This window comes from Alosa pseudoharengus, unplaced genomic scaffold, assembly GCF_046254945.1.
Source record: "Alosa pseudoharengus isolate Yale_2024_CS ecotype anadromous, Long Island Sound unplaced genomic scaffold, YU_APseudo_1.1 YU_APseudo_1.1_scf_3, whole genome shotgun sequence".
NCBI lineage: Eukaryota > Metazoa > Chordata > Actinopteri > Clupeiformes > Clupeidae > Alosa > Alosa pseudoharengus.
In genome coordinates this window covers 39,487,162-39,510,934 of record NW_027468718.1, presented here as the reverse complement: position 1 = coordinate 39,510,934, position 23,773 = coordinate 39,487,162, and the positions used below count along the sequence as shown (strand labels likewise).

The 23,773-nt window shown below is 39.7% G+C and overlaps 1 protein-coding gene across 1 annotated transcript in view; it reads right to left on the bottom strand.

Annotated features, from left to right (window-relative positions):
* epb41l5 (erythrocyte membrane protein band 4.1 like 5) overlaps positions 1 to 23,773 on the bottom strand; it is a 318,268-nt gene that overhangs the window by 151,428 nt on the left and 143,067 nt on the right. The window contains exons 13-16 of the mRNA XM_076264241.1: positions 22,563 to 22,669; positions 22,395 to 22,413; positions 12,869 to 12,908; positions 12,624 to 12,736 (exon numbers count right to left, since the gene is read on the bottom strand). Of these exons, the coding sequence (XP_076120356.1) occupies positions 12,624 to 12,736; positions 12,869 to 12,908; positions 22,395 to 22,413; positions 22,563 to 22,669 (279 nt within the window). The remainder of the gene's footprint in view (positions 1 to 12,623; positions 12,737 to 12,868; positions 12,909 to 22,394; positions 22,414 to 22,562; positions 22,670 to 23,773) is intronic.

Below are 23,773 nucleotides of genomic sequence, written 5' to 3'. Positions count from 1 at the left end.
TTCGAACTCCAAAAATTCCGTTTTTCTGCGTTTTTTGGGCCCATTGAAATGAATGGCGGAATGTTCAGAATTCAAATTTCGATTGTGACATCACAGCTCTAATTGCTTAAGCTTGCACCTGGAGGAGTTCTAAGCCACCTGGCAGAGCTCTAATGGGCTGGGCTGGGCTGTCTGTGTATATGAAGGTGTGTGCATGTAACTTTTGACCCGTATGTCCGATTTTCATAAATGAGGTACCGTTGGAATCCTTGGATGAGGCCGAGTTCCATGCCTCTGATCAAACCCACTCTTGCAGTTCCTCGGAACCGCAATTCTAGTTCATTATTCCCGTTCAGCCACTTTTTGTACTAACTAATGCTCCTAGACCGTTTGAGCTATCGACGTGGTTCGAAGTCCAAAAATTCAGGCCCAAACCGGTGTAGCTTGCTTGTTACTTTCGTGTTGCTGGACCTTGTCGTTTTTGCGGTATTCCCGTTTTTCGGCCCCATTGAAATGAATGGCGGAATGTTCAGGATTCTAATTTCGATTATGACATCACAGCTCTAATTGCTTAAGATTGCACCTGGCAGAGTTCTAAGCCATCTGGCAATGTCTAATGGGCTGGGCTGTCTGTGTATATGAAGGTGTGTGCATGTAACTTTTGACCCGTATGTCCGATTTTCATAAATGAGGTACCGTTGGAATCCTTGGATGAGGCCGAGTTCCATGCCCCTGATCAAACCCACTTTTGCAGTTCATCGGAACCGCAATTCTAGTTAGTGGGTTTGATCCAGCAAGCCCACTATTGTTCTTCTTAAGTTTTCTTTATTTATTAGTGGGTTTGATCCAGCAAGCCCACTATTGTTCTTCTTAAGTTTAATTATTATTAGTGGGTTTGATCCAGCAAGCCCACTATTGTTCTTCTTAAGTTTTCTTATTATTAGTGGGTTTGATCCATCAAGACCACTATTGTTCTTCTTAAGTTTTCTTATTATTAGTGGGTTTGATCCAGCAAGACCACTATTGTTCTTCTTAAGTTTACTTTATTAGTGGGTTTGATCCAGCAAGCCCACTATTGTTCTTCTTAAGTTTACTTTATTTATTATTCCTTTTCACCCACTTTTTGGCCGAACTACTGCTGCTAGACCGTTTGAGCTATCGACGCGGTTCAAACTCCAAAAATTCAGGCCCAAACCGGTGTAACTTGCTTGTGGATTTCGTGTCGCTGGCCCTTGTCGTTTTTGCGGTATTTCCGTTTTTCAGCGTTTTTGGGCCCCATTGAAATGAATGGCGGAATGTTCAAGGATTCTAATTCGATTGTGACATCACAGCTCTAATTGTTTAAGCTTGCACCTGGCAGAGTTCTGAGCCATCTGGCAGAGCTCTAATGGGCTGGGCTGGGCTGTCTGTGTATATGAAGGTGTGTTCATGTAACTTTTGACCCGTATGTCCGATTTTCATGAATGAGGTACCGTTGGAATCCTCGAAAGAAGCCTAGTTCAATGCCTTGCCAGCACTTAGTGTAAAGGTAATTGAATTGATTATGGACTTCTTGCCGGGCAATGATGAGTAACTTAACTTGAAAGCCAAACCATGTTCATATAGGTCATTAAAAAAATAAATAAATAGTATTTTCCCAATCCATTCAGCCCAGTTCTATGCCCAGCTAGCTCCATTCAAACTTAGTCATGTGTACAGTTGTATAGATTATTACATTGAGAAATACACTTTCATACAGATATTATGCACATCCACGCATCATTACTATTCAAGTTAAGTTACTCATCATTGCCCGGCAAGAAGTCCACAATCAATTCAATTGTCTTGCCACGATCTGTGGAGCTTACAGACAACGTTATATTACTATAGGTTCTGTATGCTATTTAAAGCCGACCTAATGATGAGTCCCTTTAAGACGGTGTGTTGCAATGCATTCTGGGTGCTGTGCTGTGATCCGACGGCTCGTCACCTGACCCACCAAACACAACGATGCTTGAACCAGAGCACTTGAACTAAACGTAGTAAAAATAAATCGCTACCAAGGCTCCAAATAGCAACACACTTGCACGGTAGCATAATGAGGGTATCTACATGTAAACCGAAGCATTGAGAACTGTGTAAGTCTACAGGCAGTTTATTAAAAAGAAAAACAATACCGTTCACATCTCATTCACATATACAGACAGGCGCCGTCTTGGGAAAACAGAACTCTCTGGGATGTGGTGTGAATCTCGCATGAAAGGTTGTTACCGGAAGAAAGCACTGCATAAGAGAACTGAATGCAACAGGATACAAACGGAAGAGATGGCGGGTTATTCGAACAAATTTGAAGACATCGAATAACAATGTCGGGTCAACGTCAACGATAAGTAAGTTAGGCTAATGTAAATGTTAACTATTTGCTGTTGTCAAATTCATGCTGTTTGGATAATGTTACTCGGCAGTCTGAATCATAATTACCTTAGCTCTCAGTAAGTTACAGTTTATTATAGTCATGTGATTTACATAAACTAGTAAACAACAGAAATGTTAAACGTGTCAACAAGTTAGATTCTACCCCACAAGCCACAGTGGGAACATTCAAGTAAGCGTTTCACATACAAACTATTAATGTTAGCTAACATGCTAAGCATTGAAAATGAATGAGTTAGCAATAGCCACTGCTTTTTATGAACGGACAATGTTGTGCCTGAACGCGTTCATTGAACGAAAGTTCATGAAGTCATTCATATTTTCAGCGAACGTGAACTGAACGTAGGCTAGTGTATTACTGCCTGATGAACGTTACCAGAGACGTTTGATAAAGCTAATTTGTTGTCATCAAACATAGAGGCATAGAATTAAGTCGTGGTATGAGCGTTTATTCAATGCATGCGTGTGCACGTTGGTAGTAAAGCTAAGCTTCAACCTATTGAAAGGCTATTCAATTATGAAACAACATTTAATAGAACGATGTGGAGTTATGCAACTTCCATAAAAAACAGAGCACAGACTATATTGTAGCGCCGAGGCTATTTGCCCCCGTGTTGGACTTTCCCCTGTGTTCCCCTGTGTCTTGTTTTCCCGGCGTGCGCGTGTGTGCGCGCGAGAGTGTCTGTGTCTCCCTCTCCCTCCTGTGTTATAGAATGTGTCAATGAGTTCTGATATGTTTTGATTGGGGGGAGGTGTCCGGGAGGGAATATTTAGGGGTTCGGATAGGTTAGCGATTGATAAGGGGAGGGAATAGAATAGGGGGTTCTAAGACGTCTAGTAAGTTTAGTCAGAGTAGAAGTGAATTACGTGCGAGTGGGTTGTGTTGCGTTGTGTTGTTGGCCGATGCGAGTGAATGACGAGTGATTAAGACATGATTTATCAGGATCAGTTTGTTGTTTTGTAGTGGACACCTCCTGCTACCCGTACCTTAGCCTGCACATCCTTTACAAAAATAAATTACCAGAGTTTGGAACGATATCTCAGCCTCCCCGTCTCCTAACTACTCTTCGGCATTACAATATAAAACACTGTCTAGCATTAAGTATTAAAAGCTATTATAGTCTTATATATAGTTAAAGGTCTCCAGATCATTGATTTACGCATGATCTGATCCGCCATTTACCATTCACAAAAGCTGGTATTGTGTTTCCTGAATTCTTACATTCAGGCATTCAAATGAAATAGCATATATATATTCTATCAGTGTATGATGCTTGCATGAGGGAAACATCCCAAAACAACGGCACCCATATAATTGCTGTTGTTTTGAGAAGTATTTCTCATGCAAGCATCATGCAACAATGCAAAAACAATGAAACTATTGTAGGCCTAATTATATTTTACATTAGTAAAGCAGTACTCTGATGTGCATGCTTTCACAAACGTTGGTGAACAATCTTAGCACTTTAAACATTGACTGTTTTGAAGTGCATGTATAGCAATATAGTATATATATATGTATACAAATAATAATAATTGTGATATCATTATAATTTGCTGGGGGGTGGGAGGAGGGGTGGGTTCATGTAGGTGGGCCCTATGTAGACGACAAAGCAGCAAGGAGGCGTCGTGTGATCATTTAAACAAGTTTTATGACGAGGTCGATGAGGGTGGGAAAAATCGTACATTTCTGTGCAAACTTTGCCTGCACTTCAGTCACATTATCTTTTAAGAAAATGCAGTCCATTTTTCGGTTCCAGCAGCCAACAACCTCAGAACTGACCCTTCAAGTCTCTCAGGAGGCGCTGGCCTTTACCCACAGCCAGAAGAGAGTCAGCAGAAATTTGATTGCCTTTAAAAAATCTGACTTCTTAAAAAATCTTAAACTGGCTGCATTACGTGATTATTTCTGAGATTCTGATAAGTTTTTAACCATGACCTATACACAGTTCTGGTTTGAAAATGTATCTCTTAAAATAATCACTTTATGCAGTCAGCTTAAGATGGCTTACTAGCAACTAACTAATTACCCTAGCAACAACCTAGAAACCACCCCTATAATGTCAACCTAGCGACCACCATAGCAACCAGCATGATTGCCCTAGCAACCAGCATAGCAACCATGTTATTTATGCGTTTTAGCTTATTGGATGTTGCGTTAATGCAGATAACTTTTGATCCGTGTGCATGATTTTCATAAATGAGGTACCGTCGGAATCCTTGGATGAGGCCGAGTTCCATGCTCCTGATCAAACCCACTCTTGCAGTTCCTCGGAACCGCTATTCTAGTTATTATTATTATTGTTATTCTACTTTTTTGCTTTCCTGTTTTTGAGGTGGTTAATAACATGGTCGAAAACTCTTGAAATTTGGCACACACGTCAGGTGTCACACATTGCAGTTAGGTACAAGAGCTTGACCCCGGGCGTGGCCCAGGGACTCGCTAGCGCCCCCTTAGGTGACTGATCTCGTGGTTGGAATATATTTTGAGGTGGTTAACATAATCGAAAAGTCTTGAAATTTGACACACACATCAGGTGTCACACAAAGCAGCTAGGTACAAAAGCTTGGCCCCGGGTTGTGGACATGATCAATTTTAACGTACTCCTCCTAGACGGTTGATCCGATTCATGTCTAAGTTGGTATACATGACTCCAAGATGTTGCTGATGTTAAATTGTGAAGGGATTTTTAAAATGTTGTAATATATTATGGTTTTAATATCTCACCACATAAACAGGAAATGTGTCATAAAGTCACAGTGCTTTGAATGAATGGTCTGAAACTTCTCAGGTTAATAGATATTATGATTATCATGATATCCAGACACCCAATGGGCCTGCCTGGCATAGCGCCACCACCTGGCCAAGCAGGAAATGTGGCAAATAAATTTTGTGTGCCAGAAAATAAAATACAAAAAATATTGCACACGCATCAAATATGTACATTTCACAAACGCACCACGTCGGGGCTTTGTTGGATTCCGAAATGTCACGGGTTGCGGCCCGCAGGTGCTCGGGCCCGCCATTGCCGATTGCGGCTAAATTTACTATTATGATTTAAATTTTGTGTGTTTGATGTTATTGTGCTTTACTCTGTAAGGTGACCTTAGGTGCTTTGAACGGCACTGCAGGGTTCCTACACATTTTCCATTTCAAAATTCCATACTTTTTCCATACTCAAATTTCAAAACTTCTAGGTAGATTTTTCTGAACATATTTTCAACATTGTGGCCACTTCTGGTTTGGGATAACAGAAAAAAAAAACAAAGGTATTCATTCATTTAGTCGGGTCATTTTTCTACGAGCTAGCTGGCAGTTTGTACGGGCACTCACTCAATCCAGCTGTCGTCAACTTCAGACTGTAACACTTTTGCCATTCTATCCAGCGCATCATAGTTTTCAATAAATAAATACAACCACAAGGTTTCGTTTTCACCAAGCGGAGACTGTGCTTTATGTTAAAAGGAAATGTTGTTACCGCAATGTCAGAAATTTGACCTCAAAGATACAAAAAAAAAAGTAGGGGCCTAAAATTATGGAAAAAGTCTAAAGTCTACCTAAAACTATTTTTTTTATTTGTGGCGAAATCTATTTGATTCTGATTATGACAAAGATCCTCCTAAGCATGAACATTAGTCGATCAGTTGAACGCTCTCACATGCCACACAATAGCTTTGGTTAATGCCTGAGACACGTTGTTCATTGACTGAGAGCCCTAATTTCAGCAATGGGGAAAGTGCAAAGTCAATGTTTATTATTTAAATAAATTATTTTAAAGTTAATACAATATAATATAATATAATATAATATAATATGCTACTATGTTGCAGAAGCCTGTGACATGGGCGCCATAAGACCTAGAGATGTACACATTTTGATCGATAGCGCCCGGAAAACTCACACTTGCCCATTGTTGGATAATTTTTGTTGAGGAAGCTCTGTGTTGGAAGGTTCACTCACATTTTTAGTTCTCCGTAGACATAGCATAGCCTACATATGATAGAGACGAGTTCACTGCTGGCAGGGGCCTCAGAAATCACCTTATGGCCTCTTTACACCAAACAACTTTGACAAGATTTGGAAAAGATTCTTGAAAGATTGGAGTCTTTTGAGTAAAGCTTGAATGGGGGGCATTAGTTAAAAACTACAATCTTTCAAGAATATTTCCCAAATCTTGTCGAAGTTGTTTGTTGTAAGGTGGTCATTAGACAGTATTTTTGGTTTGCAATAACGGTTTATCAGATAATGCAGTATCCATGTCTTGGTAACTTTTGCACAAGTGCACAATGGTGTAGGGCACTTGCATAGACTAGGGATTCTCAATTTGGTTTTGGTGCCCTTGTGGGAGAGACATTTTTCTGAGGACCCCCATCTAATTGTATCTTGACGATGTGGAATGAGTTACAGTGGGCATTACTTCAAATTGGCCGGCTTCACGCATGATTCGCACGTGACCTCACGCTAAATCATAAAGAATGAAAAATGCATTAGGATGCACCAGGATGCTTGAAGTGACAGTATAGTGAGGGTCATTCAAATAATTTCAAAAATGTAAAAATGTTCAACAAGTAAATGTCAACTATTTAACTAGTAACACTGATGATGCAAAGTTTGCTAGCAAGTAAGCTAATATGGAAAGTTCGCTAGCAAGTTGAGAGAGAGTTTGGAGAATGTGTTGCATTTGGGCGCATATCACCATCTAGCGTGGCAGAGTAAAACATACATGGGTCTATGACAGTGTTTCTCAAACTTTTTCAGACGAAGGACCACTTAACTAACCAATAAAAAAGAAACCACCTAGCTAAAAAAAAAAAAGATTAGACTTACTTCAACAGTATATTAGCCTACACAATAGGCCTACTCACTGAACCACCTTGCTTATTGTCTTTGCACTTTGCTTATTGTATTGAGGATTCATATGATTTAAACTGGCATATCTTACATAGAGAGTGTTGCAGAACTGTTTGGATTTACATACAAGTTGGTTCAATATTGCAAACAACTCATCTATATTATATTTTAACATGTCTGCTCGTGGACCACTTGGGATAGCTTGCGGACCACCAGTGATCCCCGGACCACACTTTGAGAAACACTGGTCTACGAAGATTATGACAGTGGTCTAGTCAAATCTTTTACTGTCTATAGTCAAATCCCAGCCGAGCAAAAAAATCAGAATGAGTAATTATAACAGACGAGTAGCCCTGTGGACACACAATATTGTTGGAAAATTGAGATGTGTGAAACACTATTTGACTGAAATGGTAATCAGAAATAATTTGTTATATAAAAAAGACTAAAATGTTTTGACTAAAACTGACTAAGACTAAGATACCTGAATGATACCAAAAATGATATTTGAATGATTAAATATGACAAAGATTAAAAGACATTTCGTCACAAGACTAAGACTAAATTAAAAATAGGTGACAAAATTAACACTAGGGAGAGGCCAAAAACCAAACAGAGCAACGAAAGAGACAGAGTGACGGGAACACACCATTTGCAACAGTTTACCGTCTGGTTGTAGGGAACCAGGAAGAACTAGACTGCATTTCCGGCTGGAACTGCGAAAGTGTGCTTGCCCTGGTCCGGTCAGCAACGTGAGCGGACAGTGGCATACGCTATGCTGAACCTGGCTTGATCCAGGCATTGTAACAGTGCCTTTCAATGTTGGAGCAGTGGCAATATCTCAAAAGCTCTAGGAGAGGGCTATTCAACTATTGGCTTGCGGGTTGAATGCGATTTGTTGGATTTTACCTTTGGCCTGCCTTCGAATTTAGCTTCTATGACTGAGATCAAATCAATAAAATAAAATGACAGCAGTGATTGGCTGCAAAAAATAAATAATGTCACGCGTCTTGCGCCTCTCAAACTGGGCTATCAGGTAACCTACAGAGGAATTGAAATTATGAAATATGACCAAGGCATTAAAAAGCTGCTTGTTTGTCAGGATACTTTTTCACTGATTTATTAAAAAAAAAAAAATTAGCTATGAGTGTGAATGTTATATATTCCATCCCCTAATTCTGTTTTACTGGTTTATTTGACAAATAATCTATATGGATTTGCTCTATAAAGACCTTATGTCTGTTTGGGATTGTTTTGAGAGCATATTGATGTATCTCAGAATAAAGGAATGTCCACAACATTAGTGATGTTTTTTTTGTGTGTGTGAATGTATTTTACTTAACTCATTGAATGTAGCTGGATACTCATGAACGCAGGTCTCTAATAGCCACAATAGGAGTAATTTTAGCAACACCGTATTTTGTGTGGCCCATAACGACCCAGTGGATCATGAAAATGTGCCAAAATTCACATTCCTTGCTTGTTGTTGGTACATTAATCCCATTCAGATTGCCACTTATTCTACTGATCTTTATACTATTCATCCTGCACATTAACTTATTCTTACTACTCTTATAATGTTTTTTCTGCACTACAATGACACTGTTTCCACACGGCACATAGCTGTATGTTATGTACATATCTGTTATATTGAATATCCATATTTATTCTGTTTTATTATATTCTGTTAATACACTGCATCTATATTATTATTTCTACTATTATAATGTTACTGCTACATCTACATAGCCTACATTATTCTACTTATTGTATGAGATAACTGCTAATACACTGTACATATTTATATTTAATTCATATTACTCTAAACCACGTTCTGTAAATCAACTGTATACTACTGTCTACACTGCACTATATTTCTTGACCTGTCTCTGTATGTTTCATCACCTTTCTATACTTTGCCTCACATTGCAACACAGCTCAGATCTTTGGTTGCTATGAAGGCCAGTTGTTCTAAATGGATGGTTGCTATGGCCAAAGGCCAGTTCTATCTCTGCTGTTGTCAAGCCGTTGTCAAGCGGGCATATCGTAGAATTCTGATTAACCTTATCTTATTGAAAACATCTCTATTTTACTTTGCCCACTTCCATACAGTGGGTCCCATTAAGAAGTGGCCACTTCATTCACCGTGATTACCGTGATTCACACAGCAGCATTATTAAATTAATCTGTCACCATACGCCTATGCCTACGTTTGCAAAGAAAACATTTTAATTTGATTCACATGAAACGTTACATTTCATGTACATGTTGACAATGAGTAGGCTAGTTTTGGTTGTTGGTGGTGTTATTGCATCCCTTAGTTATGCCTACAATGCAAGTTCCCTCGCGATTGGAAGCTCCTGTAGACAATAGTAGACGCATTTCAAAACATCGCGTTAGGAGTCCTTGCCACTTCTTTTAAGCTGTCACAGACGTAGGTGCTACTTTTAGGGCTAAAGTGCTTCGTGAATTACTGTTAGTAAAAAAAAATAGCAGTCCTAAAGTTACACGTGACGAAGTTACGAGTGCAAGCATCTCATATCAAATGACCATGGCATTACCTAAACAACATAAATCCCAATTAGCAACATACATCTCCTCATATAGCAAGAAATGAATGATACTAAATCTCTGCTTAGCATGCTTCTCCGCTTAGCATTCTAATAACAGAAGGGGCACATTTATGTTGACCACTACAACATGACTCATTATGTCTGTAACGTTAACTGTATAAAACACTTACTTTCATAAAGGACGCACACCATCCAGCATATGGAAACAGATATTTTAGGTTCTTGGCCACAAACTCAAAACGTGTCTCTCTGAAGCCCTGTTCTAGAATCTTTGCTCTGAAGGCTGTGTTGCTAGGCGACATCAAATAAACAAAATGATAGTCTTTCAGTATTAAATGTGTACGTGTGATTCCGAATGGATGTGTGTGGTTTACAATTAGGATAAACAAGAAATAACATTTCCAATAATTTCCCATGATAAATTACATAATATTTGAACCTTCCTTACTTGTGAATCTCACACCGTATTTCAAGTAGGCTACACTAGTGAAATGTAATACAACGCTGCCACATAGCGTTCAGATAGGTAGGCTATTTAACATTAACGTGACGCTTGTTTATTCTTTCGTCAACTCCATGCTTTTAGGAAAACAATCTTCTTATCATAGTTCCCTCTTCAATGGCGATTACCAGCTCGTTTTTGTAACAGAGATAGCTGTTTATTGTCCCTAGGTTTACAGAAACACCTATTCATATTAATACAGGAAATCAAGTTAACGCTGCCGACCACTGCTTTGTCTATTACATGGCCCAGAATGCCTTGCATGTCTTTACAACAAAACAACACAGTAAAACCTAAATGCCCGTAAACATATGCATTTGCATACTTGTAACATTTTTAATAATTCTCTCCCATCATGATATGTAATAATAATGAAAAATTTAATTTGAATACCGTCAATGTGAAAACAACTCTATTATGTAAGCTATATATAGCTACTGTTCTCCTTGCTATTTCAGTTCGTAAGTCCATACTATCCCATGGCAGAGCAAGGATTTCATGATTGGGCAAGGTTGCCTGGAGACATTGTGGCTGCCCAGAGACATTGTGCATACATGGAAGGCATTGTGATAGAAGGTGAATGGTGAAAAGTGAATGGTGTGAGTTACCAAATACCTGTGGGTGGTTTGCCAAATGATGGAAACTTTTGGAATATTTCTTTTTTTTTTTAGTTTATGCACCCTCACACTGGAGTCCCCAGTTCATATACAAAATTTGGTATCGATATGTGACAGTGTTCCTGAGATATGGACGACTTCCTGTTTCTGAGCTTCGCCGCCAATTTCGTTTGGCTGTGACGGGCAAACGCTTTCGAAAATCAAAAATCCTTCCGCTAACATTTGTGAGGCTTGGTCCAAGGATAATGTACGTCAAGTTTCGTGGCGTTCGGACCAAATTTGTGACCTGTGAAAATTTAGTTTCGCTTTCTGTTCAATCCAATATGGCGGACGAACGACACGCCCACCTGACGTCATCTTCGCGACCAACTTACACCGGTACTGACCGGACGTTTTAAAGTTGGAACGGTGTCTCTGTCTCAAAGGGCCTAGGCGCTAGAGCTGACAAAAAATTAGGGAGACGGGAAAAATAATAATAATAATAATAATAAAACTTAAGAAGAACAATAAGTGTGCTGCTTTGCAGCAAGCACACTTAATTAAACACTTTTTAATTAAACAGGCTATTTTCGTAGGCTACCACACTGAAAGCTAATATTTTGTCACTAGCAACCTATATCTGCCGTCTGTCAAACACAATTGCATTTTCAGCTCTGAACAAAACCTTTCACGTTCAAACGGGCATTTTATTTCATTCGTCCTTTCTGGCCGGCCAGGACATATAAAGCAGGCATGGGGGACGAAAGACTGAAACGTTCAATGCAATTATGCCGGAATTGTTTCAAGGCAAACATTGAAGTGTAGCTTAATGCAGCTAGTGGTCTGTAAATCATTTCCTTCCCATAAAAACTCTCAATGTTGCAATGTGTTTAGGCTAGCCTAGGCCTATTTTTTTTTTTGAGCATTCTGAGTTTCTGCTTGAAACGGTGTAGCCTTAACCCTTAAAGGTGTAGGTTTTTGAACATTCTAAGTTCCGCAACAATTGAAGGTTCTAAAATTCTATGTTGAATTCAATGAACCCAGATATTCTTTAGAATGTTAATTTCCCAACATTCCCGTCACACCGGTGTGACGGTACTCCTTTAAGGGTTAAAAATAAAGAAGATGACCAGATATGGCAAAAATGAACATGATGTAATACATTTCACGCAGCTGCGTGAATCACGGAAAGCGCGAATGAAGTTGCCTCTTAAAAATGGGACCCACTGTAGTTATTTTAATATATTGATCAGGAGGTATGAAATGAATTGATTTTGAATTTCAGTTCCTACCCATCTGATCCTATTCAATTGGATTTGATCCTATTCGTATAGACCTCTGAAGTTCGCCTACAAAAAAACTGTAATCTTTGCCAAAGCCCATTGCCCATATAAGGAAATCCCGGTACTTGCAATTTTTCCTATGGGAACATATCATGGGAATGAATAATTGCACCTGTTAAACTCCTGCGATGACGAAGAAGTCTGAAAAATTCAGTCTATTATTCCACTTCTTGCTCTGATTGGTTAGGTCTATACAATTGTGTGCAGAGGCATTTTTCCCTGTATCCGTTGAAACACTCTCCATAATTACATCCCAATGATGCAGTAGCAGACTCAAATTCTGAATAGAATTGAGTATGGCTGTCAGGCTAGTCTTTTACATTTATACACATAGAATTACTTTATAGATCCTTAAAGGTATCTTACCTTTTCTCTGATTGGTCACTACATGGAATGTTCGGGAGGGTTTCAGACTCCCATGGCTCCTGGGTTTCAGGTGACCCTGTCACAACTGGTATGGTAATCCAGGAAGGACAGGACTGATGATAAACAGATGTACAAAAGATGGGTTTAGACATCACCTACCATTTCATTGAACTTAAATTTGATTGATTGGCAGTGACAGAAAAACTACACATAGGTTCTTACAGTAGCATTGACTGGGATCTTACCTTTCTGTCTTTGCTTGGGTTTAAGCCATTATTGAATGTGCTAGGGATACATGAGTAAGAGTATAGTATGAGTAGACATAAGCACAATTTACAACACATAAGAGAGGTTTGTCAATAACTATGTTTTCTAAGCAGACACTTATCCAATGTGACGTACATCAATAACAATAAACAGCATATTAGCATTAGAAACAATCTTAATACATTCAAAATAAATAAAGACTACAGACTACGACAATAATAATAATAAAAACAATAATTAGGGCTGTCAACGTTAACATGTAAATTGCGATGCGATTAAGGACCAAAGATTTTTAATTTTACACCGTTACTTGTTCTGTTATCAACAACTCTCTTTGGCTGTTACTATTGTTACTATCACTTCCTGTAAATGTTTCAACCAACAAAGAACCACAGACAACAAAAGTCTTTATTAGTGATCTTCGTGTTAATTGAAGTCTGACACAGCAGATGCTCATTAGTTAGTTAGTTTGTTTATTGTCCTCTTAAGGAAATTTCTTTTCACAATTTCATGGACGGTGTCATGTCTCACTTTACATTTTTACAGGCAGTGTAGTATATCACATGACATAAAACAACATCAAACATGACATCAAACATAGACAACAGACATTTAAAGCGATGGTTCGGAGTAATTTCACCCTAGGGTCCTTTGCACCATGACCCCGAGCCAAACACCCTCCCAGAACCTTTTTTCCCTTGGTCGAACCCTGGTCGAGTAGCGTTGTCAGAAACTAATGACGTTCTGCAGTCGTGATGGAACCAACTTTTATCTCGTAAATTACCCCACTAATAATGCCCTGAATGGTACAAAACTTCTGCAGTAGTACAACTATGACCTTTAGTCCAATAACGAGGCATTAGAAAGTTTGTAAGTGCACCAGGAGTTTATTTAAATAAGACTTGCCTGATTATCTGCTACTATACCGCTGCCTCGACGTTTCTTCCGTGCTTTGGGAAAAGCCCGTAAAAGTCCTGGCAGGAAGCATGCATAAGGATGTAGATCCAGGAATGCACTAATATTTTGTTTGTAGTCCAGTTTGCAACAATTATTAGTTAACACTAAGTTGTAAACACTTCGGAAAAAAATATTTAAAACTGGATATACCAAAAAACTTTGATGTAATCGCTTCCTGCAAGGACTTTTACAGGCTTTTCCCAAATCACGGAAGAAACGTCGACACAGCGGTATACTAGCAGATAATCAGGCAAGTCTTATTTAAATAAACTCCTGGTGCACTTACAAACTTTCTAATGCCTCGTTATTGGACTAAAAGTCATAGTTGTACTACTGCAGAGGTTTCGTACCATTCAGGGCATTATTAGTGGGGTAATTTACAAGATAAAAGTTGGCTCCATCACGACTGCAGAACGTCATTAGTTTCTGACAGCGGTACTCGACCAGGGCTCGACCAAGGGAAAAAAGGTTCTGGGAGGGTGTCAGGTGCAAAGGACCCTAGGGTGAAATTACTCCGAACCATCGCTTTAAGAAGAACACATACATACAGACACAAAACATACATCACTGGTTCAGGTGCATATACTTCTGGGTAAACTTTATGAAGGTATATGTGGTGCACTTGTGGAGCAAAAAGAGTTGTCTGTCGAGTGCCCGCCCCCTAGCTCTACAGATACAAATTCTATGGCTCTGGCTACTGGTACGAATCAGTTTTGCACTAAATATCTCAGTCACGTGTGGAGCAAAAGTGAGAGCTACAGAAAATAGGATTTGAGACTCCTAGCGGCAGATTCAAGCAGTTCTAATTTTTGACCAGATGATTAAATATTCTACAGATGTGCAACTCTTGTTGCTTTAATTCAAATAAAAGTTTACAAATGTACACATTTTGTTCATGTTCTCACATTTTTAAATACAGGTGTGCAAATGTGTTTTGCACCAAATATACTGAGGTGATAGTAGCAAAAATGTGAGGATGTTTTTAATTTGTGGTGTGTTGCATGGGTTTTGTGCACTTGTACCGAAGGATTTGTGAACTGCTGTGTTGTGTTTGTAGGATAAAACAAAAATCTCTGTATTGGTTATCTGAATGAGTTTGTTGTTGTTTTTAGTAGAATCGGTTGTACAGTGAGTCCGAGGCATTTGAAATGGTCTACTGTCTCTATTGTTTCTTTGTTACTGATGATGGGGTGATGGGGTTGTGGCAAAGACAATTAAGGTGCAGGTGAGATGGTGCTGTTTCTGGATCAGGTGTCTTTGAATGGTGTTGAATACGGAGCTGAAATCCGCAAACAGGATACTAGCAGCCGTGCCTGGGGAATCCAGGTGTTACAGGAGTAAGTGCAGTAGGCAGGCCACAGCATCCTCGGTACCCTTCTTGGCCTTGTAGGATTACAGGGGGTCCTGTTGTTGACAGACGTGTGGCAGGATGGTGTGTAGCAGCAGCTAGCACCAGGATGTGATGGTGATGGGGCGAAAGTCATTAAGTTCTTTGAGTCAAGGTTTTTTTGGGCACTGGGATTATTGTAGCTGTTTTCCAGGGGGTGGAAATTCTACATTGATGGTAGATTTTACAGAAGAGTGGATGGATTATTGGAGAGAGTTCTGTGGCGCAGCTCTTGAGTGCCCTTGCTGGAATCCCGTCGTGCCTGACTTACACCTCAGCAGACGCCTGACATCCTCTGCTGGTTCATTGGGGTTCAGCAGGGGGAGCGCGTCCAGTTGTCTACAACACTCTTCTGTGAAGTCCTCCTGATCAAAGCAGTTGAAAAAGGTGTTTAGTTGATGTCCCTCTGGAAGGCTTGTCTGGTGTTCATTGTGATGAATTTTTGTTCTAGACTGTTTTTTAATTTTGCTTTCAAAACCTAATTTTTGACTGCCCGGTTGTCCTTGAGCTTGAAGGCTCTGTGCTTTTCCTTCAGGCTTTGTCTTATCTGTGGTGTAATCGATGGATTGATAGTAGGGACGCATGGACACAGTTGGCATTTCAAGATCGGGTGTACATGATGGCATCTTATGATGGACTGTGATATTGGTACAACATCTGTAATTGATGTAAAGACATACACCTCCTCCCCGCATCTTCCCTGATTGAGCCGTTCTGTCCGCATCGGGCACGTAACAGATCCATTTTGTTGCGGAGGGACCGGACATTTGCCAGGATGATGGAGGGGAGAGGTGGTTTGAAGGGATGTCTTCTTATCCTGCTTTGGATTCCCCCCGTTTGCCCCCTTTTCTGGGTCTGAGCTCCTAGGGTAAGGCTATGTTAGATGGTGGACAGTCCCAGAGTGATAATAAGTTTTCTTGGCTATAGGTGAGTAACTTTCCATCTATAACAGGTCGCACTATGAGGCCATCACAGATCAACAGTAGCATTGCAATCACTACGATGTTTTTGCCATGGTTGAACAAACAAGTAACACAAGACAGGAAAAGGAAACAGGACAGGAAAAACTTAAACAAAGACAAGCCGTGACGATCGGACGAGACGCATACAGAATTTGTGTTGTCACAGCAGAGCATGCACCAAGGACCTTTTAAAAACAAATAAAACATTTAGAGGACCACTGTGGTCAAGAGGAGGAATAAGGATTCATCAATGGAGGGGATGTGGAGGTAATACTCCTATAAATACCTTGGGGTGCATGGTGATGACAGACTGGAGTGGTCTAAGAACACTGAGGGCCGTACTAGGGATTAAGATAATCAATTTTAGAATTAGAAGGCTTTAGAAGGCTTTGTTTGCAACTTCGCATCCAGCATGATTTTTGTACAACTACTGCTTGACTGCGACTACCAGAATTATGAGTTGCGAAGTTTATTGTGATTAGTATTTTGAGGAGAATAGCCACATGAAAGTTATACTTTCCAATTTTATAAACTAACAAAATTTGTTGAAAAGTAATTTGGTGTTTTCTAACCAATTCTATTCCGCTGGTGCAAGGCTGCAAGCAGAGACTGCTAGTGCAAGTCTCCTGTAATAACAAAGCCATAAATAGTAAGCTTCACTTGAAGTTAAGAGAGTATCTCTTCATTAGGGCAGGCCTCTATATCTATCTTGTTTTATAACAGAATAGAGTACTTTTTAAGCCCTTTATGTAAATTAATAGTTGTGCTTTACCGTCATACTGCACACACACACACCTGCGTGTTTTATGACAGTAAACTGTCTGCCTACATTTTTCTTAACAGGTCTATATTTCCACCTATGTTCACTGTTAAAACACACAAAATATTGACATAAACAAAATAAAACATTCCCTGGGAATCAGGAAATGGTCTTTTCGGGAATCCCGTTTGCCAGGATTAAACCTTAATTATTACACAAGGTCTCCTCTGCATTGTATCTTGAATGCTATTCTTCATGTTTGCTCTGGATAAAAATGTCTGCTAAACGAATGAATGCAAATGTAAATGTAGAATGTTCAGAGGCAAAGGGAACCGCTATTATTAGATACAAAGAGCATTAAGAGGAGAGTGAATCTGGGATGTGACAGCACAGTAAACAACCAGAGATGAAATAAAACCACTCATGTTAGCAGTGGCGTAGCCAGAATTTTTTAACAGGGTGGACTTTTGAGAAGTAGGATGGGCCACTATTTTTCACATTAAAATTTCTGCCAAACATCCGTAAACATCCTTTTAATGCTTCTTTACAGTAGTAGCCTAAGGTGACATCTAACCACTTGAAAAAAAAAAACTAATACATAGCCTCATTGTGACCTAAGTTCATTCATACATTTATTTCCCAAAGACGTTTCATGCTTGCATTTGAATTGCACTTCAGGGGTTCTAATATGGAACCGAGCTAGTAAGCGGAGCTGAGCGGTGCAAATAATTCACTCCACTTCAAAATCCTCCCGCTCCAGTGAAATTGCTCCACGCTCGCTCAAATTTAAAAGAGGGAGAAATAATCTACAAGCCGAATTGTCACCTTAGAAAACTTAAATCCCAAAGAACTAAGAGCAATGGCAATGTCACTCATAGAACATGTATTGTAAAAGATAGCCTAATGCAACACCGACAGTGCAACAACGAACAAGCTTGGCAACCTCAATACACATAAGCCTAAAACTAAAGGGATCAGTGGGATTAATTGCCTAAATAATACAGGTTTAGCATCCAAGTTTTACTTCAGCCTTACTTAAAGCATAGGCTATTCAAATTGCTCAAGTTTTTCTTTGCTCTCCGTAGCACACTCATGTTTCCGCGAAATGTGTCTTCTTAAATTCCAAAATAAATCTCACTGGAACAGTGTCACCACATAGTTGTTCTTGCTCTACATTGTTAGTATCTAGTTGTTTTGTAGGAATAGTACGCTTGTAAGCCCTATGACGTTCAGTTTCCTTTCTAAAATATTTAGCGACTTCATCCCCAACGAACTTACTGTAACGTCGGCACGCTGGACTATGTGCTACGGACTCTGTGTGCTGGGACAATGCATTCTGGGATACAGGGGAGAATTCTGGGGGTTGTTTGTGTATGTTAATGCCTTTATTTACTGTTTTAATGTCCGTGTTTTGGTGTAGCGTGTTACCCTTTTAGGTCTTCCTCGTGTGTGATCCTTTTTGTGTGGGGGGCTGCGTCCACCCCTGTATGTGTAGTGTGTGTGTGTGTTTTTGACCTGCCTAGTGTGTGCTGTTTTCATGGTCTGTGTCCCTGCTCCTGATTCTGAATGCTAGCTTTCGAATCAAGTTCTGGCTAAGCCTAATCCGTTACATTACTATGGCTAATATCTCAGTTTTGAAATGTAACGGTCTTGGTTTCATTATGCAGACATGAATTCTGGGTGGATTTGGGCATGTCTCAGACTCCTGATGTGAGCAGTATCGGAGCGAAATTGGAGTGGAACAGAGCGGCCGCTTCAACCTCTAAATTAAAAAGCGATCCGCGCTCCAACAAAATTCCATCCGCTCTGCTCCTCGCTCGCTCGCGCTCCGCTCACTAGCTCTGATATGGAATGACTACACTAAATATGGAATAATTACACAAAAAAATAAATCTTTGCAATTTCTATTTCAATTCAATTGGTGTGTATAAGATGGACTATACATCTGCACAATTAATATTGGACAAAATAACATGATTATTCAATTTCTATGGATTCCTGTGAATATTTTAAGACCCAATATGCTATATCTAGCATATTGCTAAGGATATACACTGCAGCTAGAAGGTAGGGAAGCACCAAAGGCGGAGGAGGGCATTTTTTTTTTATTACATTTAAGTGAGACATAGTTAGATTAATCTGACAATGTAAAGCACTACACATATTTTACATGGAAAAGATTGTCATGTATTGATTCCCAAGAGTCCAAACTTCCAAATGATGTATAATATGACTATGCTACATAACAATCTAATGTATAAAAATGATTTAGAATGAATGTTCAAAATGTTGATATACTGTATTTCCATGAGCAGAAAGGAGTTTTGTTGATGAGGAAGTCATTTTCCAATATGATAATGCATCTTGTCATAGAGCAAAGAACATTAAAGCTTTTCTTCAGGAAACACTTATCGGAACTCCCCCTATTACCGTCGGTCCCGTATTTCCGCCGTCTTGCGTGTATGTGTCACTTAATATCCATTTCTATACAAACCAAGACGGCGGACTCCTAGAAACGCAACCAGGTGTATAGGTGTATCTAAATTAGCTATGTACCAAAAATGACATTTTACCGTGACTTAGAAGAGCTGTAAACAGTGTTGTAAGGCTGTGTACACAACCGCTTGGAGCTCCAGTGGAATTTTAATTTCATGACGAGAATTCGTAAATAGGCGACCCATCAGGCCAGCACTATAACTCCGAGCGTGGTAAACAAAATCGGATATTTCAGGCAGTAAATGCTCCCGTTAAGAACCAAACCGGATTTTGTTCAAATCTACACACCTATGGCTACTGAAAAATGTAAGGTTCATTTAGCAAATGTTATTTTGAAGTGTTAAAAAACATCGTTGTTTTAGAATTTCTGAACAAAAGTGTTGATAATTGGGGGTGTTACGATATCAAGTAGCCTGACGAGCCAGACCCACATTAATATATAATCGGTTGTCTTTCAAATTCCCTCTGCGCTCTATGCGTCTCATGCGTTTTCCCACCAGCGGAGCTAGTTGGCTAGTAACTTTTGCCAACTTATAAAAAGCTTAACTCGTGTCACGCTGTTCGCCAACAGCAACATCCATCTTCTTTGTTTTCAAGTAGCAGGGAATTCAAGCCCAAACCCTTGCAACTCTGCCATCAATCATTATGTTAAGCCCGCCTTACGTCTCTATACACCATTTGATTGGCCTGATAGAAGTTGAATTTTTCCAGCTCACAAGCCAACGGAGAGTTGCTAGACTATACCTGGCAAGGGTGCGTCTATATTTCTAGGCTACTTATCAAGTCAATGACATGACCAGCAATCAGTCTGGATCTCAATTAAGGTGGAATGTGTTCATAGCTTCAAGTTCCTGGGCCTGCACATCACCAACACTCTCAGCTGGTCAGAAAACACCACACCAACACCACACGGGGCAGCCGTGGTTAGCGATTCGGACTTGTAACCGGAGGGTTGCCGGTTCGAACCCCGACCAGTAGGCACGGTTGAAGTGCCCTTGTGCAAGGCACCTAACCCCTCACTGCTCCCCGAGCGCCGCTGTTGTTGCAGGCAGCTTACTGCGCCGGGATTAGTGTGTGCTTCACTTCACTGTGTGCTGAGTGTATTTCACTAATTCACGGATTGGGATAAATGCAGAGACCAAATTTCCCTCACGGGATCAAAAGAGTATATATACTTATACTTATATAAAAAGGCTCAGCAGACGCTGTACTTCATCAGGTCCCTGAAAAAAGCCGGCCTGAGCTGTTGGCCACTCATCCAGGCCTACAGGGCTGGTAGAGAGTGTCCTCACAAGGGACATTACTATGTGGTATGGTAACACCATAGTAAAGGAGAGGAAGGCTCTCCAGAGGATAATTAAACAGCAAAGAGGATCATAGGGACACAGTTCCACTCCAAGGACACCCTATATCAAATCCATTCTCCAGGATCCACATCACCCCAGTCACTCTCAGTGGAGAAGCTCTGTCGTGGGCTGAGACACCGTCGACCGGAGAGCATAAAAGTGAATAGAAGATCACTTTCAAAACAGCTTCTACCCAGCAGCCATCACACTATCTGGTTTGAAATACCCTGCCCCACCTCAGACTCTGACACATTGAGACAGTGCACGTGCACGCACACCGTATCTTTCTGTGCAATTCGTATCCTTGCCTGGCACAAGTTTGCACGTTTGCACTTCTGTATTTATTGTACTTACTGTTATCTATTAATATGTAGACTTTTTTATATGCTGATTTTTAAAAGAAGCCCTATGCAACAATTTTTGCAAAAATTACCTTAATTATGCAGGTTGAGAGTAGTTTTAATGGTTCTACAACACTTTCTGGGTTGTTTGGAGGATGCTTCGTCTCCCCCTATTGCTTCTCCGCGGAAAAAACGAATATGCAACTTTCTGAACCCGGACCGAGTAAATCCGGATGTGACTCAGCGGAAGTATCCAATGGCGCCTCGAAATAGTAGTCAGATTGTAGTTTATAAGAAGACTGCAAAACGGACGCCGACTTGGCTGTGTTGCTGTTGAAATTGTAAGTAGCCTACCCTTGGGTGAACTTCGTTTTTGTAATGTGGTTTGATAGTCTCTTGAACAATGAGTTTGCTCGACCGTTTTATTGTGAGCCCTGTATGTGTTTAGCTTGGTTTCTTGATGGCCAGCTCGCTAGCTAGTGGGGGTTTAGCATAGCAGTCACTTGCTACCGAAGCTGCACGGGGAGCTATGTCATGAAAAATGCGAGCCCAAATCCGGCGAAAAGCCAGAAACAGCGAAGGAATAACCAGACCTGCATAGGGCTTCTTTAATAATGAGTGTTTTTTTATTGACTGATTGATCCGTAACTCAATGCCCCTGTGACTTGTACTTTAGCAAATGGATAAAAATAAACACTTGACTTGACTTGAAGACAATGGTGCATAACAAGGCACCATCCTGTAAAACTGATCTGTTAACTGCTATTCACCAAAGATGAAACCTGATTAATGAATACTGTTCTACATTAGTGAAGTCTATGCCTCAGAGTATGCTAGCTCGCATTAAAAAAAATCATGATGTTTTAGGTTTGTGATTTCATAATTTTTTCTTCAGGATTCTTCAGCATTCAGTGTCAAGCCCAATTCCACTTATTTAGGAAGAAAGGCAACATCTCTCAGTACTCTGTGAGATGAAAACTAATGGAGAGACAGATGTATCCACAAGAGGGGACTCAATGTCTTCTTTTCTGGGATTAAACAGGAATTAGCAAGGAAAACCTTGGACTAATAAATACATTTATAACAAGGCTAGGTCATGTTAAATGTTTCATGTGTTATGTTTCATTAATATCATTTCAAGAAAATTGGAAGAAGAAACAGATCACAACAGCTCCATAAAGCACAGAGTATGTCTGTCCTCACTCATAGATCTACAACACGTAGAATAATAGTGGGATAAAATTCCAGTACTCACTTTTGAACTTTCTTAGAAGCTGCAAAAATAATGAAATACACAATTATAGAACTTTACAAGCAAATGTGCCAAAGTAATATCAAGAAATATGTTTTATTGTAATCATTTTACAAATATGCCTCCCAGAGAAACCGGTAATCTGGGCATGTCTCTCTCCTTGTCACTCACCCATATTCTGAATGGTCCTCCGTGAGTACCGTCGACTGGGCCTACGCTCAAAAGAGGCTGATCTCCGAGCTTTATTGGCCTTAGTAGTCTGATATTCAGTTTTTCCGCTACAAAACACAAGGCATATCAATTTTATTTATGATTATGGTTATAAGATTTGGCAGACACGTTTGTCCAAAGCAACATACAAATACAAAAACAAAATAATACTTAAATTTAACAGGGAACAATTTAAAATGTTGGTCAGATTACATTAAGGAGAATAGCAATAACAAACAACAATGTCAATTCAATCAATACCCTAATGAAATAAACAATGAAAATGAAGGAAAATAGCAATAATAAACAATAATGTCCATTCAATCAATAATATAATATTCTGTTATATAATATCAGACCTGCCAACCTTGAAGACATTTTATGAGTACAACCCCCACACAGGTCCCCCGCACGCACCCACAAGTATGCTCCACCATTGCCCATCCGTCAGTGAAAAACCTACGAGATACCTAACACCATAATATATAATATACTTTCTCCAATCAAGATTTATTAGTTACTCCATAACATACAAGTACAACATATACAAGTAGACCATAAATACAATTACTGCAATCACTCCTAACATTGAATTGAAAACAAACTGTTGTACTGGAGGCATAGCCCATGGAAACTTCTTTCACCTGAAAATCTGTAAACTGAAAAGTAAACTGAGGACATTTTTTGTAAATAAATAAATCAAAACAATAAAACAAAACCTGCAAAACCAGCAGTTATCAATATCAAAATCAGTTTGCTAAAAACAAACAACATCTGTTTTTTCAGGTTTAAACATCTGCATTGTTTAACTGAAAAGTTGCAGATTTGGCTTTTTTAAGTAGTGCGTCAGTGAAAGTCTCTTTGTAACAAGTGCTGCCTTTGGAGGCAATCATGACTTTTCTTGTCACCAGAGAACTAAGCATCTGTGCTCAGGCTAGCACGACATTGTGTTTTGTTTTTAGTGACCAAGCTGAAAATCCTTTCACAGTCTGCATTGCTGTGAAAAATCACACACACCCCAAGCATGTCTGTGGAGGGGTTTACAAAAAGTTTCTTCCCTCCTGATTCCATCACACCTAATTCTCTCCAAGCTTCATCAGCCCGTTTGGTAAGAATACCATCATTCAAGGTGGTGGACTGAAAGAGCCGGAACTCCTCCTCCACTTCATCCA